General features: G+C 44.4%; 1 protein-coding gene across 1 annotated transcript; it reads right to left on the reverse strand.

Moving 5' to 3' along the window:
- Nucleotides 1–355: 355 nt before the first annotated feature.
- TXLNA (taxilin alpha) lies at nt 356–24938 on the reverse strand. Its single transcript, XM_069757014.1, has 10 exons — nt 24706–24938; nt 18358–18657; nt 17796–17887; nt 17549–17719; nt 17023–17217; nt 14976–15095; nt 5496–5570; nt 4338–4430; nt 3657–3752; nt 356–2791 (listed from the first exon to the last, which is right to left on the reverse strand). The coding sequence occupies exons 1-10, from the start codon at nt 24830–24832 to the stop codon at nt 2510–2512; spliced, it is 1551 nt and encodes a 516-aa protein (XP_069613115.1). The 5' UTR covers nt 24833–24938; the 3' UTR covers nt 356–2509.
- Between the last annotated feature and the right edge of the window lie 139 nt (nt 24939–25077).

Consider the following 25077-nt stretch of genomic DNA (forward strand, 5'->3'; position numbering starts at 1 on the left):
GTTGCTTCTATGCATGTCTGTTTATTAATTCATCTTTTGTAAATGTAAGCGTTTTATTTATTTAAATGGAAAATTTAATTAATTTATTCCTTGCTGCTATAAAGGTACCCTAAAATGGGCGATAATAGCTTGATTGTTTTACCCACAGTGCAAGAAGAGCTGCCAGCATTGGGTCATACACTATCAAAATTGGTGGATCCGGTAATACCGTTTCTGACATATAAACCCACACAAAAAAAAATAAGTAAAAAGCTAAGAGATTACGTTACACAATCACCAGTGTATCACAGTAGGCAAGGTTTGTGTGCCCTTTAGCCGTATGCTAGAAAGGCTGTAGATAAAAGAAACAAACTGATGGAATAGAAAGCCACAATTTATTTATTTTCAATATTACACGCTACTTCCATTATAACAATGAAGATCAGCCTGCTTGCCTATCTCACAGAGTAGGACAGTCTCTTTGGTACCTAAGTGCTGGATACACCACACCGCAATGCCTGGCCAAGGAGGCTTTTATTACTGGTCCCCATTTGACGGCTGAAGAGCCCCTGATATATATAGCAGCAGTTTCCTTACAACATCATTCACAAACTGGTTTCACCATTCACTGAAGAACTGATATTAAGAATGTTTTTCTTGCTGATATGGGATATCTTTCCAAGGCATGACCAATGAGAATCCGGGGAAATATAGGTTATCATTCTGATTCATTAATCGCAATTATATATGACATATGAAGTAGCCTTTATCACACAATGACACACGTAACAGTGGAAAGGTTTTTCATTCTAACAATTATTATGTTGTACCAAACCCGCGGTGACAATGAAAGACTTCTGGTGTGTGCATAAAAGTAGAATATATTCATGTGCAAGACACAGCCCCGTTTACTGCAGCATGTTGTGATACGTACATTCAGCAATGGGAATACTGAAAAATTAAGGGGTGCAAAGTAAAGCTCTTCACAGACTCCACGTTTGGCCATGCCAGTAATGGACGGTGGTAATAAATACAAAAAAGATAAGAGTTGATATTTATTCCACAGATACATGCTATAAGAAAGAAACAAGACTGTTGTAAAACAATGACCGATAACAGAATAAGCCACACTGATTGGATAGTACTGGAGTAGGCCGCGTGACTTTGCGCTTCACGCGAATGAGGCGGAGCTGCAAAATCTGCAACGGCCAATTGATCAGAGTGATCCTTTTTCCTAGGAGCCCCTATTCCTCCTTGCTGCAATTGGGATTAAATTAGAGCACTGTGATGCTCCTAGTATTTTATCGGACAAAATTAAAGAGTATTAACACAAAGATTATCGTGAACGAACGTTCCTAGGAAGGCTGGTTTCACTATAAACAGGCGGCCTAAGACTCAAACAAATAAAACTCTGGTTCATCGGGTGGAATGATCTTTTGTGCTGCAAATGGAAACTCTCCTTCAAGAGAGTACAGCCCTTGACTGTCCCAAAAACAATGAATGTCCATACATTGCTCGACAGACAGCAAGGAGAAATAGGAGGCTCTAGTAATCGGTGGAGGGTCTCTGCATGGGGACGGGGGTGTCCCACAATGAACATTTATCACCTGCACAGTGGATAGGTGCCATTATTAGGGGTGGGGGAGACCTAATAAACCAAACAAGTTAACTATGCCACTAAATGAACATTTTGTCCACGATGGCAAATGAGAGAGTTAAATGAAAGGCCTCAATTCTACTAGCCATCATCAGGGAAACACATGCCAGCAGTTTGCATTCCCCATTAGCTTCTCACTAAGCACTTTCACTTTTTCTTATATAACATTTTACTGTGCTCTGGTTGCATGGGAAAAATAAGTCGAGGTGGTTAATTTAAAACAAAAATAAAAAAAAATGAAAAACTGATCTTTCTGTTAATCAGATGTAAGGTCTTATTTTCTAGCAGGTTGTAAAATAAAAGAGCAACTTGACAAAACTCTAATGGTCCTGTGCAACATATGTCATCCTCTCCCTTTTCTGGGTTGGCAATGAGGCCGAGCGGTCTTTGGGATTATCTACAAGGTGTCACATATAGCCGATGATCCCAAAGTTAGCACCTAGAACAGAGACTCTCACACGTTCCAGGATTGATGCAAACTTTAGATATGACTCGTGTACATGCATCAATTATGGATCGGCAACATACGTCCAAGCCGAGATCCTTCACACCGCTTTCCAGCAGATATTTTACACTAAGAGGAAGTATGCCTTATTTTATTAAATTATTTTCCTTAAAATTAATCAGGACAGAATAGCATCCAACAAAAAAGAAGTACATTGAGTTTGGGCAACCTGCAGAAGGCATGTGGCTCCAGAGTAGACTGCCACTGGTGTATGTTATACAGACTGTCTTACAGGGTCATTTGGAAAGGAAAAAAAAATAACATAACAGCAAACAGAAGTGTAAGTGTGTAAGGCGGGTTATAAAAGTGGAAGCCATTTTATAAAAGGAATGAGGACATTACATATGAAGCATTCACTCCCATCTGTATTATTCAGTTGCGGCAGCTGGAGTAGGAGACGGCGGGGAGATTGGCAGGGCATCCTGCCCGCATGCACCACTGCTGTTCAGTTCAACATTCTCACTGGTGGTGGGTGCAGCGCAACTCATACAATCATCTGGAGTGGTCTCTGGAGAGGGGGCTGGAGGTCCGCTGAGACCCTGCACCTTCTTGTTCAGGTCATTACGCTCTGTCTGTAAGGCACGACAGAGCTTTTCTAATTTTTGGATCTTGGCCTGCAGAGCTTCCTGCTCTTTATCACGAAGAGTTTTCTGGAAAGCAAATGTTATTACAATTAAATTGGGGGGGATGAAATATGGAGAAGGATTTAGTGGAACAATAGTAACGTGAGGAAACAGAATGATAAAAGCACAGAGTGGTAAGAGGGGTACACATGAAGCATATACAAGGCATCTCATCTGCCCCCCAGCTAAGATCTAAAACAGAATTATCAGTAGAAGAGCAGAGGCGAAAGACATCTGGCCTAGCACCAGTCTAGCTCCGTCATCTTCACCATTTTGAATTCCTTATGGGTCAACTATTGATGTCTAATTCATAGCGGCTTTTCTAGAACGGCATTTTTTTTCCTTTAACTTCTTGTAATATGTCAGATTTTAAAGCTTTAATGGTAGAATGATTGTTACAAAACACGAAAGCAAATCTTCCAAATTATATATCCATTTATCTGTAGCAATTCCGCAGAAAAATTTGCACAGGTTATATAACACCAGTTTCTTTAAGATGTACAGGTTATGGTTCCAAGTGAACAGAATTTAAAAGGGAATCTGTCAGCAGGTCTTTGCTGTGTAATCTGAGAGGAGCATGATGAAGGGGCAAAGACCTTGATTATGGCGATGTGTCACTTACTGGGCTGTGTGGTTTAAAGCGACAGAAGTTTGTCCCTATAGGACAAGCTGACCATGAGTCTCCTAGTCCATAAAAGCCCCTAGCATGGATATGATTTTCCAGATGCTTTATTACAGCATTCAGGTTGCAAAAATACATTTTACTCCCCAAAAATCGCATTTCTATTATAAAAAAAGAAAGCCACGTAATAGAAAAATAAAGTGTGATCATTTACACTAAAGTTGTCATTACTAGTTGTTTTATGTAGAGCAAATAGTTCACAAATCTTACCTCCTCAGCCATGACAAGCAGTGCCTTATTACTGCTCTCCCATCTGGATCGGTACATAGTTGTCTCTTTCTCCAACTTTTTAATTTTTTTTGTCATCTGCAAGACAAATACCATCATAACAATAAATAATAGTAGTATTTATATGACTTCTGTTTCGTATTTGAAAAAACTTAATTGATTGCATATCTTTTTCTAGCTAATTGCATTTTCTGTTTTGAGACATATTACATAAAACAAATAAAAGTACATAAAATAGTATTACTTCTGTCATGTGGAGATCATATTAAGACAAGGAAGTGGGATATATGGGAAATTGCTATTAACACATTTGCGTCCCCTGAAACTGTCACAGCGGAGTCCGCTCCAAGCATGGCAGAGGTTTTACACAGGTGGCTGCTGCCACTAACAGCAGCGACCAGAGCTGGCATTGATTGCTGCTGTGCAACGATTTAGATACTGATGTCAATCACTGACAGCTGCATTTAAATGGCTGTGGTGCTAGCGCACGCATGCATTGGCTCCTATTTGCCCACCCTTCCTTTCCGCTACACGTTCACGGGATGTAGCAAGGGGTCTGCTAAAGGCCCTGTAAGCTTCTGATGCGATGGAGGACAGCAAGACAGCCAAAAATGAGATCTTAAAAGAAGTTAGAGGAGCAAGACAGGGATTAGAAGAATTCACCTTTTCCATTTCCTGCTTGAATGTTGTGAAGACTTCATTACTTTTAGAAAGTGTGTTTTGAAATTCCTCAAACTTTTCCGTATACAGGGCCAACTGAATGTAACGGGAGAAATAAAAGAATGAGACAGCACTACAATGGCCGACAATTGCTGTAAGCATACATGGTCTTCCTATCATACCCGATATTTCCTAAGTAACAGGTCATGTATGGGTAATACGTCACAAATGTTACCATTAGAAATGATTAACTGTGCAGTAGATGTTCAGAAATTCTCTTCAATCATATAAAAAGGAAAAGAAAAAAAAACGGACAGATCCATCAATACCCAAATAGCAACTCAGACCATTGTTTCAAATTCCTGAATGCAGCAGCCAAGGTCCTATGTCTATTCAGAAGCTTCACAGATGCCTCCACCTTGTGTCAGTCTTTGCAGTGGTTGCCCGCACGCTACAGAATACAATACAAACTTCTCAGTTCTAAACAGATCTGCATCACCCTAGATCCTCCCTCATCTCTGTGCTCTCCTTTCTGCCACTGATCTAAGACAAACATCCTCCATAATCTGAACCTTGCACCTCTGTCTTCAAGATTTCTCTCATGCTGCCCCAGTTTTTTGGAATGTACTCCCCCAGATGTTCCGACTAGTACCTAGCCCACACATTTAAGCATGCTTTAAAAACACATCTCTAGACAAAACTATCACCTCAACTCACTAACCTAACTCTTCCTTGTTACCACTTTCTAAATCTGCTCCTTCCAATTCATCTGTGTCCACATCCTTCATGCACCCAATAGCAATTGGTAACTATAACAATACTGGCTAGTGACCGGCTCACGCAGTTTTTTAGAAGAACCCTATTATAGTGAAGGCTGGACCGTACATGACAAGCACTTTATACCTATTGTGTCTCCCCTATTTCCTCATAGACTGTAAGCTTGCGAGTGGGACCCTCACTCCTCCTTTAACTGTTGATATATCTGTTACTTTGTAATGTCTTTATTATCTGTACATGTTCCGGTTTAATTGTAAAATGCTGCAGAATATATATTGGCTCTATATGATAAAATAATTATTATTAAATGCCTATAAAACTCAATCTGGGAGCTTTACAGAGAAGTGTGCAGATTCAATGAGGACGAAAGAATGAAGGTATTACTTGCTGCTTGAGGTGGGTCTCCTGCTGCTTCATCAGCTCACACATACGTTGCGATTCCACCGCTTCCTTCAAAAGCTATATATAAAGAAAAATAAAATGAACAATTAAACTAAACTAAAATAATATACACACTTCAAAGCAGTGTTCTGACAAAACGGAGGAGGTTTCAGAACCTGGATCCCACCATTCAGTAATATATGAAAAACCTTTTATAAATGTACAGTAACAGTACATGCACATTTCCCTTTCTTGCTACAAAAAAACAGGGATTTTTGTGTACTCACCGGACCATGGGCGTTATGCTGCTGCCACTAGGAGGACACCAAGATACAGAAAGAATAGCTCCTTCCCTGCAGTATACACCCTCCTTCTGGCTCCTAGTGAACCAGTTCGGTAACAAAGCAGTAGGAGCTTAACATTTAACCAGGATGAACCATGTCAAAACGAAGCCAACACAGAAAACCAAAGCCGTTAGGCTAACAGGGTGGGTGCTGTGTCTCCCAATGATTGGCTCAGAGAAAAGGATTTTACTGTGAGTACACAAAAACCCTGTTTCTCCTACGCCTCATTGGGGGACACAGGACCATGAGACGTCCTAAAGCAGTCCCTGGGTGGGGAACAATCAACTGTAATTGCTCCTTGTACCCACAGGTTACAGATGCGGCACAGCCGCCTGCAAAATTCACCTGCCGAGGCCTGAGAATGAATACGGTAATGTTTTGTAAACGTATGCAGACTGGACCAAGTCACAGCTCTGCAAACTTGTGCTGCCGAAGCTTGGTGCCGGATGGCTCAAGACGCACCCACTGACCGAGTGGAATGAGCCTTAATCCCTGCTGGGACAGAATGACCTCTGACTCGGTAGAACTCCTGAATAGCTGAACAAATCCATTTTGCTATTGTCGCCTTGGAAGCCGGAAACCCCTTCCTTGGCCCTTCCGGGAGCACAAACAGGGCATCCGACCTGTGGAAGGACGCCGTTCCCGAGACGTATCTCTTGAGAGCTCTCATTAAATCCAGTGCCAGTGTGTGGAGGGCCTTCTCGATGCGATGTACTGATGCCGGACAGAGAGACGGTAAGACAATCTCCTGATTGAGATGAAAGGATGAGACAACTTTTGGCAAAAAGGATGAGGATGTTCTCAAAACCACCTTATCTTGATGAAAATTCAGGAACGGAACTTGACAAGAGAGCCGCCAGCTCCGAGACTTGTCTAATGGACGTGACCACAACCAGGAAGGCAACCTTCCATGAAAGAAAGGACAGGGAAACCTCCTGTAGAGATTCGAAAGGAACTTCATGCAAGATTCCGAGGACCAGATTGAGGTCCCATGGTTCCAAAGGCATCTTATAGGGCAGTACCCTATGGGAGACTCCCTGAATGAATGTCTTCACTTGTAATCTGTTGGCAATCCTGCATTGGAACAGAATGGACAGGGCTGAAATCTGCCCCTTGAGAGAACTAAGGGCGAGACTTAAGTCCAAAGCCGTTTGTAAAAATTCGAGCATGGAAGGAATGGAAAATTCAAGAGGAGAACGTCTCCGGTCGTTGCACCAGGAAAAGATTTTCCAAGTGCGATGATAAATGCGCATAGACATAGGCTTTCTAGCACTGATCATGGTAGAGATGATGTCCGGAGAGAAACCTGCCTGGGTTAGAACCCAGGACTCAACGGCCATGCCGTCAAACACAGGGCCTCGGAGTTCTGGTGGTAAATGGGGCCCTGTGATAGCAGGTCTGCGTGATTCGGTAATTGCCAGGGAACATCGGCGACTAGTTCCACGTACCACGCCCGACGCGGCCAATCTGGCGCAATCAGGATTACCGGTACTCCCTCCGCTCTGATCTTCTTGATGACCCTCAGCAGTAAGGGGAGCGGGGGAAATATGTACGGAAGCCGAAAATGATTCCACAGGAGTATGAGTGCATCTACCTCGATGGATGCTGGATCGTGGGACCGAGCTATGAAGTCGGGAACCTTGGAATTTAGCCGTGAGGCCATCAGATCCAGGTCCGGAGTTCCCCAACGACAGCACATAGTAACATAGTAACATAGTTAGTAAGGCCGAAAAAAGACATTTGTCCATCCAGTTCAGCCAATATTCCATCATAATAAATCCCCAGATCTACGTCCTTCTACAGAACCTAATTGTATGATACAATATTGTTCTGCTCCAGGAAGACATCCAGGCCTCTCTTGAACCCCTCGACTGAGTTCGCCATCACCACCTCCTCAGGCAAGCAATTCCAGATTCTCACTGCCCTAACAGTAAAGAATCCTCTTCTATGTTGGTGGAAAAACCTTCTCTCCTCCAGACGCAAAGAATGCCCCCTTGTGCCCGTCACCTTCCTTGGTATAAACAGATCCTCAGCGAGATATTTGTATTGTCCCCTTATATACTTATACATGGTTATTAGATCGCCCCTCAGTCGTCTTTTTTCTAGACTAAATAATCCTAATTTCGCTAATCTATCTGGGTATTGTAGTTCTCCCATCCCCTTTATTAATTTTGTTGCCCTCCTTTGTACTCTCTCTAGTTCCATTATATCCTTCCTGAGCACCGGTGCCCAAAACTGGACACAGTACTCCATGTGCGGTCTAACTAGGGATTTGTACAGAGGCAGTATAATGCTCTCATCATGTGTATCCAGACCTCTTTTAATGCACCCCATGATCCTGTTTGCCTTGGCAGCTGCTGCCTGGCACTGGCTGCTCCAGGTAAGTTTATCATTAACTAGGATCCCCAAGTCCTTCTCCCTGTCAGATTTACCCAGTGGTTTCCCGTTCAGTGTGTAATGGTGATATTGATTCCCTCTTCCCATGTGTATAACCTTACATTTATCATTGTTAAACCTCATCTGCCACCTTTCAGCCCAAGTTTCCAACTTATCCAGATCCATCTGTAGCAGAATACTATATTCTCTTGTATTAACTGCTTTACATAGTTTTGTATCATCTGCAAATATCGATATTTTACTGTGTAAACCTTCTACCAGATCATTAATGAATATGTTGAAGAGAACAGGTCCCAATACTGACCCCTGCGGTACCCCACTGGTCACAGCGACCCAGTTAGAGACTATGCCATTTATAACCACCCTCTGCTTTCTATCACTAAGCCAGTTACTAACCCATTTACACACAATTTCCCCCAGACCAAGCATTCTCATTTTGTGTACCAACCTCTTGTGCGGCACGGTATCAAACGCTTTGGAAAAATCGAGATATACCACGTCCAATGACTCACCGTGGTCCAGCCTATAGCTTACCTCTTCATAAAAACTGATTAGATAGGTTTGACAGGAGCGATTTCTCATAAACCCATGCTGATATTGAGTTAAACAGTTATTCTCATTGAGAAAATCCAGAATAACATCCCTCAGAAACCCTTCAAATATTTTACCAACAATAGAGGTTAGACTTACTGGCCTATAATTTCCAGGTTCACTTTTAGAGCCCTTTTTGAATATTGGCACCACATTTGCCAATATTCAAAAATATCTGGTGGAAGATCTCCGGATGGAGAGACCACTCCCCGAGGCCTTGACGACTGAGGAAATCTGCCTCCCAATTGTCCAGTCCCGGGATGTGGACAGCAGAAATCATTGAGCGGTTTTCCTCGGCCCAACGGAGAATGTAGCCTACCTTGTCCACGGCTGCCATGCTGCGGGTTCCCCCTTGTCGGTTGATGCATGTCACTGCAGTGGCATTGTCGGACTGAATCCTGATGGGACGACCCGCCAGGAAGGGATGGAATTGGAGAAGAGCTAACCTGATTGCCCGAATTTCCAAGATGTTGATCGGAAGGCGTGATTCCTGAAGTGACCAGCGGCCCTGAGCAGTGTGGTGTAAGAACACCGCTCCGCAGCCTAGAAGACTGGCATCTGTTGTCACAACTAGCCAATGTACTGGAAGAAAAGACTTCCCTTGATTCAGGGAGGACTTTAATGTCCACCACCTGAGAGACTGACTCGGAGGGGAAGGAAGAACCGACGGTCGAGAGAGAACAGCTTCCTGTCCCAAACAGCCAGGAGGGCATGCTGTAAGGGACGGAGGTGTTATTGGGCAAATGGAACCGCCTCCAAGGCTGCTACCATCCTGCCGAAGACTCTCATACTGAAGCGCAGAGAGTGAGTGCGAGGTTGAGAGAGCTTCTGAGCTTCCCGCTGTAAGGCTGAGATCTTTTCCGGGGGAAGAAGCACCAACCCCTGGGACGAGTCCAGTATCATTCCTAGAAAGGAAATTCGCTGAGCTGGTACTGGGTAAGATTTTTTGAAGTTTATCTTCCAACCCAGGCGAGAAAGAGAATCTATTGTGATGTTCACAGCCTCCTTGCAGGTGCGGAAAGAGGGGGCTTTGATGAGGATATCGTCTAGATACAGTAGCACCACCACACCTCGGGTGTGAAGGATGGCCACGGCTGCCGCCATGACCTTGGTGAATACCCTGGGAGCGGTGGCGAGGCCGAAGGGCAAAGCAACGAATTGGAAGTGTTATTCCTGAACTGCGCAGCGAAGGAACCTCTAGTGAGAAGGTAAAATAGGAATGTGGAGGTACGCGTCCTGGATGTCTATAGACGCCAAGAACTCACGTTTTTCCATGGAGGCGATGACAGAACGAAGCAATTCTATTCGGAACCGTTGTACCCTGACAAACTTGTTCAGCAGTTTTAGGTCCACTATGGGCAGTACTATACCGTCCTTCTTTGAAACAATGAAAAGGTTTGAATAAAAACCTTGAAACCTTTCGCTTTGAGGGACCGGGATAATAACCCCGTCTTCTTTTAGAGAGTTTATGGCCTGGAAGAACTCTGATGCCTCTGCCCTGGGAGGAGAAGGCAGGAAAAAGCGATTTGGTAGAAGAGAGGAGAATTCTATTCTATCCGGAGGACACTAGGTCACGGACCCATTCGTCGTGAACAACCGAGAGCCACGCGTCGCTGAAGGAAAGCAGGCGGAAGCCTACTTTTAGTGTGTCCCCCGGATACCACAGGGAGTCATTTTGTGGGAGATCTGCCCGGTCTGGACACCCTGGATCCTGACTGCCTAGGTCTGCCTCTCCATGAAGGGGAAGGTTTGTAAGAGGTTTGGGGACCTCTATCCCTACGTTGTGTCCGGCCGGGAGGGGGGGGGGGGGAAGAAGGGGGGGAGGGAGAGAAGAGAAAAAATAAATAAATAAAATAAATAATAAATAAAATCGGGACCGAGCCTGCTGTTGCTGGTTCCGAAAGGGTCTCTGTTGCGGGAGAAATTTACTCTTCCCTCCAGTGGCGTCGGAAATTAATTGAGTTTTTAGCCAAAAAGGCGACCACTCTGATATGGTAAAGAAGTCAATGACTTTTTGGAAGCAGAATCCACTCGCCAGTCCCTGAGCCATAAGGACCTCCGAATGGTGATGGCGTTTGCTGCTGCTTGAGAAGCGCAGTCAGCGGCATCCAGAGACGCGGGCACTAGAAATCCCCAGCTCTAGGTATCTGAGTAGCAAGGTCTGCTACCTCGGGGGGGAAGATTGGTATCCAGAACAGCTGAAGACAAGACCTCAGCTCAATGGGTCATAGCCTTAGCCACCCACGTAGCGGCAAAAGATGGAAAGAGTGCAGCTGCTGAGGCTTCAAAAGCTGAACGAGCCATATTGTTGATCTGACGATCGGTGGAGTTTTAAATCGAGACGCCCTCTGAAGAGGATAAAATAGATTTAGTAGCTAGGCGTGATACTGGAGGATCTACCGGAGGAGACTGTGACTAATCTTTTCTTAGATCAGGAGCAAAGGGATATTTTGACTCCATGGGCTTTTGCCCTGTGAAGCGTTTATCTGGACTGATCCTATGAGATTCAACGATTTCCTTAAATTCGGGATGATTGGCGAACACTCTGTGAGGCCGCTTGGTCCTCTTAAAGGACACAGCATGATCCGTTTTAGATAAAGATTCCTCATCTAGCTTCAGGGCCTTGTTTACTGACTCAATGAGAGAGTTGAGAGTCTCCTGATCATGTTGAAATTCCTGATCTAGGGATGTGTCAGAATCGTCCTCTGAGCCAGGTTCTCTACTAGTTCCAAGGGAGGGGGAACGAGAAAAAGAACTCTCAGAACCCGATTCACGGTGATGGTCTGGGGACAAGGCATGAGTCCTTTTCCTGGAAGAGCGAGAGCTCCTTGGTAAGGTACGACCCCTAGTCTACAAGGGGTTCTGATCATCGGAAGCGTTGTCCGTTATAGTGCCCTGGTTAAAGGAAGGGTCTCGGAACGAGTCTAACGCTTTGGCCAGGAATGCCATATACTGGGTAAGGGAGGTAGCCCACTCAGGGGGACTAGGCTCACTGGGTTCGGTATCAGTAACAGGTGGTCCCTGAGCAGTCACCAGTTCACAAGCTGAGCATAACGCAGTATTGTGACCCCGGGGTAGAGATACCTTACAAGAGGTACAAGTAGCAAAAAACACAGGGTGGATTTTCCCAGACTTTTTGTTAGGCTTTGATTGAGACATAGTGTAGCCTTGAGGAGAGCGCTTACTAGCAGGGGAAGGGTTAAGCTATGTTTCTGCAGCTTACCCAGGTCCTGTGTATTGAGTCCCCGGGGGAGGTCCGCAATGTGTCCAACGAAATCACTAATCCCTGAAGCTGTGATTCAGAACGCTGGAGCAGCGCTGCAGCATCAGCTCTGTGGGTGTCCAAAGATGAACGCCAAGATCAGGAAGAGAAGGCACTTCTCGCAGAACAAGAAGCGCCAGAGAGACTGGGCGGCGGTAACCGCCGGTGGGCGGAGCCAACGTTCCGGCCTGGACGAGAGAAAAGCCGGGGTGCTAAATTTTAAGCTTGCTGTTGTGGCCTGGCGCACCGCTATTTTTGCCCCACGCACCCGGGCTTTAAGATATATGCGGACCTCCCAGCGCCTCGGCCCCGCAGGTGTACTCATGGTAGATGCGGTGGGCCGGTGCTCAATCTACCGTCGCCATAGTCAAGGAGGGGGTGGAGAGCTTCTGCAGTCTTCTATCATCCGGTATAACAGTGGTGATGCAGTGGGGGGCTGCACGGACGCCATAAACATCATGTCCGGCTAGGCACCTGGTTCCAGGAGAGGTAGATGGAGGGCTACTCCATGTGGTCGCCTGCTATGGAGGGGGGAGATCGGAACTCGAAGGAACTGTCGCCCGTAAAGAGAGCTCAGGGCTGGCATCCAACGGTGCAGGAAAGGGTACGGGGAGGGACGCTCCGCGTTCTCGCCTGTTGATGGTTCGGGGGAGATTGGAACCTAGAAGGGATCCGTCGCCCCCATTCGCTCCGTTAAGGGAAAAAAATAGAATAAAAATAAAAACGGTGGGGGTCTGAAAGCAGACCCAAGTGCCTCCTACAGACACTAAGCAAGAACTGGTTCACTTGGAGCCAGCAGGAGGGTGTATACTGCAGGAGAGGAGCTATTCTTTCTGTATTACTTAGTGTCCTCCTAGTGGCAGCAGCATAACACCCATGGTCCTGTGTCCCCCAATGAGGCGTAGGAGAAATATACTGAATATACTCTTGGCAAGAAAATCACTGAGTAAAATATGCACAGTTTTTGACATGTCATTGGCATTAGTGAAACACTGCAGAAACACTCAAAGAATTAACATGCCTCAGATTTGGAAAGGAAAAAAAAAAAAAAGTTTTAGGCTATGTGCACACGTCCGGAATTGCTGTGGCCGCATGCGTTTTCCCGCTAAACACTAGCGTTTTACAAGCCCAATTAGCTTGCAGAATGCTAGCGTTTTCCAAGCGATCTGTAGCATCGCTTGGAAAACTGATTGACAGGTTGGTCACACTTGTCAAACAGTGTTTGACAAGTGTGACCAACTTTTTACTACTGATGCTGCCTATGCAGCATCAATATTAAAAGATCTAATGTTAAAAATAATTTTAAAAAATAATAAATCGTGATATTCTCCCCTTCCGGCGTCCCCGGCCGTCTTCCTGCTCCTCGCGCTGCTCGCGTTCCCAGTAATGCCTAGCGGAAATGACCTCAGATGACGTAGCGTCTCACGTCATCACAATTCATTGCCGCAAAGCATCACTGGGAACGGGAGCATTGCGAGGAGCGGCAACGCTGCGAGGGACGCCGGAGTGTCACGATTTTTTTTTTAACAATTACATTGATCCCCCTGAGGAAGTGGCACTGGTGGCCACGAAACGTGCGTTGGGGACCATCGCCCGACCGCCCCCCCCCCTACCTCTGTGTAGTGGTAAGTGCTAGCACCCTTTTTCCACCACCATACTTAATGGCATTACTATAGAATCCCACTGCTTTGGGGTGACCTTGGTTGGATAGTGTAGGTGCTTTTTCTTATGCATACCATTACAAGGGTATTTACATCTGGGGGAGTGGGGGGATGGGCGCTTTTCCAGCATTCCTGGGACATTCATCCGGTGCTCTAGTCATTAGATTATGTAATATTTTGATATATGTTTTTGTATTATTTATGGCAATTAAAGTTTGTTTTATAAATCATTGCTCTGAATTGCTCTCCTTTTGGCATGGTTCCCAGGGCCTGGAGGAGAGTCTCCTCTCCTCCACCCTGGGTACCAACCGCACATGATCCGCTTACTTCCTGCATGGTGGGCATAGCCACATGCGGAAAGTAAGCGGATCAATGCATTCCTATGTGTGCGGAATCCCCACGATTCCGCACAAGGAATGAACATGCTGCAAAAATGCAACATGTGCACAAAAATTGCAGATTGCATTCCAATAATAGGATGCTTAATGTATGCGTTTTTTTGTGGTTTTATCGCGTTTTTATAGCGAAAACTGCGAAAAATCCTGAACGTGTGCACATAGCCTTAATGGTTTAAACCAACGAAAAAAAGCTGCATATGCATGAGATTCCATCATCTCCATCATTTTGCTCTTATTGCAAAACGCTGCTTTTTTTTTCCCTGCGGAAAAAACACAGCGTGTGAACAAGCTCTCACATTTAGTTGTTTTTGCCTGAACAAATAACCTCCCAAAAGAGAGGTTATGGATATCACAGATGGATACAACAGCAAAGAATGAGTCAGGTGCTATATTCTAAATGTTTTTACAAGTGAGTAAAAAGAATTTGTCCACTCTTAAGTAGTGATTAAGTATTAGGCAGCAGCAAGTAGTGATTCCAGCTATGCGTTCCTCAAGTAGACATATGCTGAATATTGGCTGACATATGACCTGTGAGTGTGGTGTACTGAGAGCCTGTCATACTTATGGAGTTACGAGCCATCCATATTCTAGGTACGCAGCGTAATGCGAAGGAAGCTTGAAATCAACAACAATGAATGTGCCAGACTAAGTATACAACGCGCTCCAGCACACAAACTGTAGATTCAACGCAATATCTCAAGGTGGCTCTGATAAATAGCAAAAATGTTAGGAAAAATAGGGAACAGTAATAAAATAGTTGCAGAGAAAATATGGCAGATCATATTGGTCAGCACAAAGGAAATATAAAAAGACGTGGGTGTTTGACTTACAAAGTCCTTCTCCCGCTGATGACGCTCCTCCACTTCCTTGAGCATTTCTTGAGCCTGCTGCAGTTTAGCATCCACTAGCTGCTGCTGAAGATCTTTGTGTTTAAAAACCTTATCAATGTGCTGTAGAAAGGAGAAGAAGAGAGAGGGGTCACGTGTGCTGACCTGGCCATAAGAGAAAATCTGGCAGTTCTAGGAACTGAAGGAAAAACGTGCGCTTGGCTGTCCTGCTGTCTCTGATCACTGTCAATGCTAAGGAATTGTAATGAAGCAATTAATTACAGCTATAACTAAACAGAAGACCATAACTAAGAGGGCACTATGCCCCACCAGTTACACAACCGATTTATAAACACACGTATAACAGCTTATTTTTATTGGTATGCAAGAAAAGAGAAAATAACGCTTACATTTCGCTCACACCACCATATAAATCGGACAGCACTTGGACAATGTTATTCAATCATCGACTGAAACAAATTGCAGTGTACCATTATATCACTCTGAAATCAGGTGGGTCTGAGAAAAAAAAATGTTGATGCCATACAGAGCCACAGTATAGCATCTGATTTTTATGGATACTTTACAACTCTAACATAGAAAACTGTAAGTGGCCTTGTAAATTATTATTAGCTGCGTATTTGAAAAATAAATATCGGAATGACAAGTGAGAAAAAAAAAATTTGCAACAATTTTTTATACTTTGTCTGACCCTAGTAAGAAATTGGGTCCAAATGAATAGTGTGTTTATTATTCACACACACTGGGGAGTCAATGGCCGTCCCATCTTTCTAAGCAGAAGCACACTGCTTACCAGCCTCCAGACTTCCTAAATGATGGGTGTAGTTGGGCGCTACTGCTTGATTGACAGTTGAAGCCAGCAGGATTGCTGGCCTAACTGTGTGACCTCCAATGTCGCTTTATCAGGGAGCCTTGCTTCTGAAGCCTTGGAAGTGCCATGGTGCTGAAACTGGCCGAGATCAGGAGCCAACATGGCACTCCTGCAATTCCAGACAGCCTCAGTGCAGTGCTTCCAAGCTCAGTGTCAAACAGCTCGTAAGTACTGTGCATGGTCTCATTGGTAGTAAATAAAAAAGATCAGAGATAAACTTTAATTAAAAAGTAAATTGTTTGGTTTTCACAAGCACAACCCAAAATGCTCATTTAAAGAGGACCTTTCAGTGGATTTGTTTTTTGTAACTGAAACCGAGTACCTTCTCCAATTACCGATGCTCCACTGATTCTAGAACAGTTTTCTTTTTTTTTTGTGCCCCTCTGTTGTAAACTTATGCACCCTGGTAACAAAGATGCAAATTGTACCTTCATCCAATTGGGTATATACCACAGAACCGCTGTCTAACAGGATGGATGTCCACAGAGAAGATCTGGGGTATACAGCCAGTTAGTTGAAGGTAAAATGTGCTTTATTACCGGGAAGCATAACTTTGAAACAGTGGGGCACAGCCGCAGTAATTGGTGTAGGGATTCAGTTTGCACTTAAAAAAAAAAAAAAATACTAATTCAAGTGAATAGTCCTCTTTAAGAAGGTGGGGATAACTCCTTGACACACTAGACTGAGAACACTCAATTACTCCCCCACAGTACCCAAACTTGTTTCACTGCCTAAGCAGCATTATCAGGAGTATGGGACAGCTTCCACAGTAGTTAACGATAAAACTGTATCTCCATGCATTGTGTCGCACCCAAAAAAAATGCCTTAGGCATGGTAAAAGAAATCTGCCCATTCCTATTGGTGGGGTAGACAAAATACACACCTTCCAACGAGAAGCAAAAAAAAATAAATAAAAAATCCCCAACAAAAGCTATATTTTCCCCAAAAGATGCAAAAAAAACAAAAAAAAAACCATCTCTGACTTCACATTATAATCATAATGAACCAACATCAAACTGAGAATTTGTATACCTTTACCTAAGCATTTTTTGTCATTTTACTTCAGTGGAGCAGTGAAGCTTCTTTTGTCTGCTAAACCAGTTCCTTCGAGAGATTATCAGCCTTCACATGTTTACGTCTTGCGGACTACTTACATACCTCCTCCCTCAGCTCATACTGCTCTATCAGCTTCTTTAGCCTATCCGCTAGTTCGACATTCTCCTGGCGCAGCTTCGTGTTGCGCTCATTGTGTTGCTCCATCTGAGTCTGGATGTCATTCAGTGTCAACTGGAAGTGAGAAGTCACTTCCTTGCGTTTCTCCTCTTCCTCGCGGGCTCTTTGCACACCCTCCTCCTGTATAGGTAAAACAGAAATGTCTAAACTGGTCCTAATTTTTTATTTATTTTTTCATATTTCAAAATCAATTGTACTACATATTAATGATAATATCTCATGGATACAAACACATGGTTGCACTGGAAAAAAAACAACAACTTCCTCCTACAGTTATAACCCTGGATCATGAGGCAAAAGTTGAAACTCTTGGGCCCCAATGCAAATTCTGTACAGGGGCCATCACCTCCTGGTGTCTTATATGGCAGAGGGGCTTTTGAACACCATAAGGCACCAGGGGGGAATTGCTTCCTCTATGTATTCTATACATGAAACATAGGTTTATACTTGCCTTTAAACTCCGGTTGTGCCTCTGCAACTCTCTACAAAGACTCTCCAATTTACTACGAGCTAGAATGGCCTTGCTGTGTTCATTACGGAGCTGGTCCTTCTCCTGGATGAGCTGAGTCTGCTTTTTCTGCAGAACTCTCATTTGTTTTTGAGATGTTCTATGTTCTTCCAGCTTTGGGGACAACACAGTAAACATTAGTATCATATCAAGTGACAAAGTATTAAAACATATTTCTATCAGCTCTCACCAGTTCTGCATATTTCTTGCACAGGGCAGCCAACTTTTCTTCTGGGGTGCTTAGTGTATTTAGGGTCTGCATCAGCAGGGTGATTTCCTTTCCTGAAATTCAAAGACATGGCTGAATGGGAATATTCAGTTTGGAGGACCAGTTCACAGCCTCAATGTGCATAAAGGTTGGCAGTAGTGTTCATTATTCCATTTTCTACTCATCCCGCATACATCTCTATCATACAGGGCCTCTTCACACTAATACTTGGTAGAAGTACACACCCACTAGACAGCCCTCCAAATTCCCAAAAAGGAGTGGTGATTCCTTGGAGTCAGATGGTGATCCTGTGACCGCTTCCACCAGTTAGAAGTTCTAAAAACTGCATATCTGCTTTGCTGCTTCCACATTTTCAGGAGACTAGATCGTATAGAACCACCAACTCCATTGTAAAATGTATACCTATCAGAGGTCCCGATGAGATACAAGTAGGTAATTGATATGTCTCCTTGATACACAACACAGCATGGGGTAGGACTCTCACCATGAATCTGGTTTCTGCACTGGCATAGTTATTACTCACCGAGCCCCTTTGCCTTTTTCTTGTCTGGCACTCGCTTCTGATCTTTGTCTGGGTCACTTATTGTCCGGTTATCATGCGCACCACGTAGTTCCTCCTTCACTCCATTAACTTCTGGCACCACAACCTCAGTTTGTCCATTCTTAGCAGTCTCGGGAGGACCTTTATCAGTTTCTTCAGAGTCAGCCATTCCTTCTTGGCCGACAGTCACACAATAGGTATTCAAAATATCCTCTAATTGCCTGCTAAGTTCTTCCGAAACATCACAGTTAGGAGCAGCAGCATGACAAACAGCTCCCTCACCTGCAAAGGCAACATAATAAAACAAAGTAAGGCTATGTTCACATGTCTAGCAGAGATGACTTAGAACTTAGAACGGATCCAGCAGCAATCCGTTGGCAAAAAAAGTGGCGCAGACAGAACTTTTAAGTCCGCTTTTAAATAAATGATCTCTGCCGAATTTGTTTTTTTAAACTTTGAAGTCTATGGAAAAGGAATCTGTTAATTGGCCAACTGTTTTTCTTTCATTTGTATTGAATCCGTTTTTATGCCCTGGAAAAATAATCATTGTAAATGGCATATTCAGTCTGTGCTTCCAATATGATGAAGTGAGCTGTCCCCATCAGTTTTTGCTGGCCTATGTAAACAAGTACGTTATCGAGCACCGCACAACTTGTGTGTTTTCCATCAGCGATCATTAAAGGGACTCTAACCAGGTTTTTCGACCCCATCTGATAGTAGCATGATGTAGTGGCACAGATCCAGATTCCTCGATGTAGCACTTAATGGGCTGCTTGCTGTCATTTTGATATAAGTCACTGTTTTATCTAGTTCTATAAATGCTGAGCTCTGTATAACACCGCCCTCACCACTGATTTGCAGCTGTGTGCATGGTGCATAGGCAGAAAACTGCCAATCAGTAGTGGGGGCGGGGTTATACACAGCTCATGAATATGGAGGACTACATGGCAGCAGATTTGCTAGTCCTCCAGTGATAATCTCCTGCGGATACAACTGATTTTAGCAAACACAATAGGGTCTCTGTCTCTAGATTATGCTGCTGTCAGATTAGGCGAATCAGCCTGTATAAATGTACCCTAAGAGGAGCATACAATTATACATGCAGTCAGTGGGCTAAATACATCATTTGCAGGACAAAAATGGCTGTGGTGTAAATTCACTAGTGTATCAGTAAGGGTAAAGCATACGGTAACTGCTTGGAGTGTGGCATTGTCTGGATACACTATCTGAAAGCGGGATGAGGCTATAGTCACACATTATATCCCACATGTAACTACTACATCAGAAATCAAAAGATGACACTTTCTGCTTATGGATGTGCCGAGTCTCTCAGATCTGAAAAAAAGATTATCCCCAGTCAGTATAGCTAGTAAATAGCACGCTACTTATTCTTGTACATTTTTTTCCAGCGTGACCAAAAATCTGGGTGGAAATTTTCTCTAGCACATAAATATTGATTGTGGAAGCCACATTTACATACAGGGGATGCGGATGCTTTCACACAGACCTGCACACAAATCTATCAAATCATGAATGTGTGAACAGGGTTTTATGGTCCCCAAACACAAACTAATGGCATCTGATCTTAGCAATATAGGCAGGTCCGGCCAACAGTGTATGGGGCCTCCTGACTATCCACCAACAGATGATGTCAGGAGAGAATAGACTTCAGCATGTCCGATTTCAGAATGCTGATACCTTTGCTCTTGGTGAGATAAGCCACCACCAGAGAAGTCTTAGGGTACCGTCACACACTGCCATTTCGATCGCTACGACGGTACGATTCGTGACGTTCCAGCGATATCGTTACGATATCGCTGTGTCTGACACGCAGCAGCGATCAGGGATCCTGCTGAGAATCGTACGTCGTAGCAGATCGTTTGGAACTTTCTTTCGTCGCTGGATCTCCCGCTGTCATCGCTAGATCGGTGTGTGTGACACCGATCTAGCGATGCGATCTAGCGATGCGTTCGCTTGTAACCAGGGTAAACATCAGGTTACTAAGCGCAGGGCCGCGCTTAGTAACCCGATGTTTACCCTGGTTACCAGCGTAAATGTAAAAAAAAAACAAACAGCACATACTTACATTCCGGTGTCCGTCAGGTCCCTTGCCGTCTGCTTCCCGCACTCACTGACTGCCGGCCGTAAAGTGAAAGCAGAGCACAGCGGTGACGTCACCGCTGTGCTGTGCTTTCACTTTACGGCCGGCAGTCAGTGAGTGTGGGAAGCAGACGGCAAGGGACAGACACCGGAATGTAAGTATGTGCTGTTTTTTTTTTTTTACGCTGGTAACCAGGGTAAACATCGGGTTACTAAGCGCGGTCCTGCGCTTAGTAACCCGATGTTTACCCTGGTTACCCGGGGACCTCGGCATCGTTGGTCGCTGGAGAGCTGTCTGTGTGACAGCTCCCCAGCGACCACACTACGACTTACCAACGATCACAGCCAGGTCGTATCGCTGGTCGTGATCGTAGGTAAATCGTATAGTGTGACAGTACCCTTACAACGGCTCCTTCATAGAGAACATAGGAGGAGTGCTCAGCAAAGCCAAGAGCTCGTGTATAGGGAAGTTGGGACTTTTCCCCCCCTTCCATTTTTCTGCTGAAACACAGATCTATCTAGCATGACATCTTCCCCACGTTTGTTTGTTTTTTAGTTTTGTTTTTTTCATTAGCACTGATCTTTGTTAATATGGGATTTTTCAAGGTTTACTTATTTACTGTCCTCCCATTTCTCCTGCTCCGTCTTTGACTGGTTACAATCTGGCTTCCGACTGCATCATTCACCCAAAACTGCCCTAACTAAAGTCACATATAACCTACCAACTGCCAAAGCGACACTACTCTGCTGTCCCCCTCCTCCTGGACCTGTCCTCTGCCTTCCACATAGTGACCCATTCCCACTTACTACAGATTCTCATCTCTTGGCATCACAGACTTGGTCCTATCCTGGATCTCTTCATACCTTACAGACCGGACATTCAGCGTCTCCCACTGACACCCCACCTATGGGTCATTCCATGGTAGCTTACGTTACAACACAATATAGTAACTTACTCCAATGGATAAAACATATTGTAATGTAAGTTACCATCTGCTTAGTAACGGAAGTTACTATACTGTGCGGTAACGTAAGTTATCTATATTTCTTGTAATAAAAACTGTTGCTTTTAACTTGAGAGGTTAAAATAATTTTTTTTAAAGTTGCTGGGACTATGGTGTTTTAATACAATAAAAATAGTGCTTCTCCCCTGTTTACCAGAACAGAAAATTTGGCAGTCTCGTGATATGGACAATTGTCTTTCCTTTTTTTGTAACGTAAGTTACCAAGTAATAACAATGTATTTTGTATTTAATTTTATCGTTGAAAAATCAAACTGTGTTGAAATCTATTGAGAATAGTATAATGTACAATATACATTCACTCCTTTTTGTGCCTGCCTTCAAAGAAGAGTCTGTAGCCAGTTTTTGGCTTGTGAAGGTAATGTAAGTTACCATGAAATGACCCCTATCTGTCGGTGTCCACCAAGTTTCAGTTCTAGGACCCCTGCTCTTCTCCATCTACACCTTTGGTCTACGAGAGCGTATAGAGTCCTACGGCTTTCAGTATCATCTCTATGCTGACGGCACACAGACCTACCTCTCTGGACCAGATGTCACCTCCCTACTAACCAGAATCCCACAATGTCTGTCCGCTAGTCCATCCTTCTTCTCAATTTCTAAAACTCAACCTGGACAAAACAAAATTCATCATCATCTTTACCCCATCTCATTCAACCACCCCAAAAAACATATCCATCAAAGTCAATGGCTGCTCACTCTCCTCAGTCCCACAAGCTCGCTGCCTCGGGGGTAACCATTGACTGATCTCTCCTTCAAACCATTTATCCAAGCCCTTTCCACCTCCTGCCAAATCAAAAATATCTCCCGGATCTGTACATTCCTTAACCAATAATCTGCAAAAGCACTACTGCATGCCCTCATCATCTCTCACCTTGACTACTACAACATCCTACTCAGTGGCCTTCCCTTTAACACTCTCGCATCCCTCCAATCTATCTTGTATTCTGCTGCCCGACTAAGCCACCCGCTATTCCTCAGCCAATCCTCTCCGTCAATCCCTTCACTGGCTCCCCATTGCCCAGAGACTCCAGTTCAAAACCCTAAACACGGCATAGAAAGCCATCCATAACAAGTCTTCTCCATACATCTCTGACATAGTCTCCCAGTACTTACCTGCACGCAAACTCCGTTCCTCTCGAGATCTCCTTCTCTACTCCCCTCTTATCTCTTCTCCCCACAATCGCATACAAGATTTCTCCCGTGCATCTGCCCTACCCCAAAATATCAGACTCTCTCCTACTGTGGAAACCTTCAAAAGAAACCTGAAGATCTACCTCCGACAAGCCTACAACCTGCAGTAACCTTCATTCCACTATACAGCTGTACGACCAGCTCCACCCTCGCCTACTGTATTCTCACCCGTCCCTTGTAGATTGTGAGCCCTCGCGGGCAAGGTCCTCTCTCCTCCTGTACCAGTCGTGACTTGTATTGTTCAAGATTATTGTACTTGATTTCTATTATGTATACCCCACAGGTAAAGCGCCATGGAATGAATGGCGCTATTATAATAATACTTTTTGCTAAGAGTTTGCTAGCGATTTATTATCACTGCTCACGTTATTTGGCATGGGACACTTAAGTTGTAATTAGGTGGTCATGCACGACTTCTATATTGTGACAGGTGCACAAATATATACTCTTGTCACCTAGAATATGACGCGACATGCAATTTGGGGTCTTTTTAATTGTTTTTTTTTAGCACTTAGGGTATGTGCACACGTCAGGATTGCATCAGGATTTGGTCAGGATTTTTCATCAGGATTTGTAAGCCAAAACCAGGGGTGGAACAAATAGAGGAAAAGTATAATAGAAACATATGCACCACTTCTGTATTTATCACCCACTCCTGGTTTTGGCTTACAAATCCTGATGAAAAATCCTGACCAAATCCTGATGCAATCCTGAACGTGTGCACATACCCTCAATGTCTTGGTCATATAGAAATCTTTTGTGATGAAGTAAAGCTCTTTTTATAACTATTTTCCTTGGATGTTGGGTCTCAACTCTCTATACTATTATTTCACTGTTCTGTGATGAAACAATGGCTCTCAGATAGGCTCTGCCAGCTGTATCTTTTGTGGTGAAAGAGTTTGGGGAAACAGAATATCAGCCAAATCATTGATTGGTTAATTGACCGATATCTATCGTGTATGAGGAGGCTTAAAGGGTTTGCTGTACAAATAAGGTACATTTTAATTAATAGATCTTGGAATAATTATTAAGTTCCACAATTGGATGTGTTAAAAACACACAAACAAACAAAAAAACAAAAAACACAACTCCTGCCCAGGAGCTGTGCTATGATCAGACCATGTCCCTGTATGGCCAGACACGGCCATTACACAGTACACAGCAGGGGCACAGTTATAAGATTATCTCAGCACAGGGACATATTTTTTTTAACCCATCCAATTGTGGAACTTATTATTATTCAAAGGCCTATTGATTGAAATGTACTTTCTAGGAAAACCCTTTTCAGGCTTATGTGGACTTACATGCCACACTTCCTGCGGTGCTGTCACTTGTGCAGTGTTGTCGGGGAGACCTGGTCTGAGTTCAGATCACCACACTGCACCGTGTCCCACCTAGTCTGGGCAGTGGCGGATCTACAAGGACATCAATGTATGTGGTGGTCTCTATGTATATGGTGGTCTCCGTGACAACAATGCACCGGGCACCAATCAGATCTCTCACTTCAGGCCTTGGGGCTGTCATTTTAAGTCATTTTCCGTAGCTACGTAATTGTGCCGGATACCCCAAGACGTCCTGGTGAAAGCCCCTAACTCCACATCCCCTTATAGCACTGATTGAGGCACATTTTAACAATTTTTTTTTTGACGCGTCCAAGTTCCAGCCTGAAAGTAGATTTTGTAACCTGAGCCAACAGTATGATAGGGATCCATGATGCCATTAGACTGGCAGCTGGAGTATGGACGCTACAATCCACTAGTATTATGGGCGCCTGCATAAAGCCTTGGCCGCAATGGACTTACAAGGTACCAAACTGGGACTCAGAGGATAAAGTGGGATGTTCCCGTCATCTCTCCTCATTATCCAATGCTGGGGTGCAAGCAAATAAAAAAGCAACCATTAAAATCTGCAACAAATAGGAACACAACAAAACTCCTCGCCCTGTAAACAAGACCCACATAACCCCATCCTGGGCCAGTGTGGGGGGCACATTTAGAGGGTGAGGGTGGGCACTCACCTTGGCTGGCAGCTGTGCATGGAGCTGCAGAGTCCTGTCCTTCAGGAGTTGGTATGGGGGCAGGGGAGCTGTTGGGGGAGGCTGGAAGTGCAGCTGTTGTGCAAGTTTGCATTTCCTGGTCCTTCATTGTCTACGCTGTGAAGGGGAAGTGAGACACTACAGTCCGGTGAAGACGTTGGTAAGTGCCGGATCCTAGCAGCTAAAGGACCTGTGGTGACGTCAGCCCATGTGATCGGTCACGTGTGTGGGAGGAGTCAGCGCTCAGGGCTGTGCGCTTCCCTTGTGCTGCGCACGGACGGTTATACAGTTCCCCCCGCCTCTCATGTGAGGTGGCGAGAATGGTGCAGCTTGCCCCTCCAAGGCCTAATCAGG

Source organism: Ranitomeya imitator, chromosome 3, assembly GCF_032444005.1.
Source record: "Ranitomeya imitator isolate aRanImi1 chromosome 3, aRanImi1.pri, whole genome shotgun sequence".
Lineage (NCBI taxonomy): Eukaryota > Metazoa > Chordata > Amphibia > Anura > Dendrobatidae > Ranitomeya > Ranitomeya imitator.

Coding starts and splice junctions, on each gene's coding strand:
- TXLNA (XM_069757014.1), bottom strand. CDS start 24,832: ATGAAGGACCAGGAAATGCAAACTTGCACAACAGCTGCACTTCCAGCC. Junction 17,720..17,795: donor GCAAGAAATATGCAGAACTG/GTGAGAGCTGAT, acceptor TTGTCCCCAAAG/CTGGAAGAACATAGAACATC. Junction 15,096..17,022: donor AGTATGAGCTGAGGGAGGAG/GTATGTAAGTAG, acceptor TCCTTTCTACAG/CACATTGATAAGGTTTTTAA.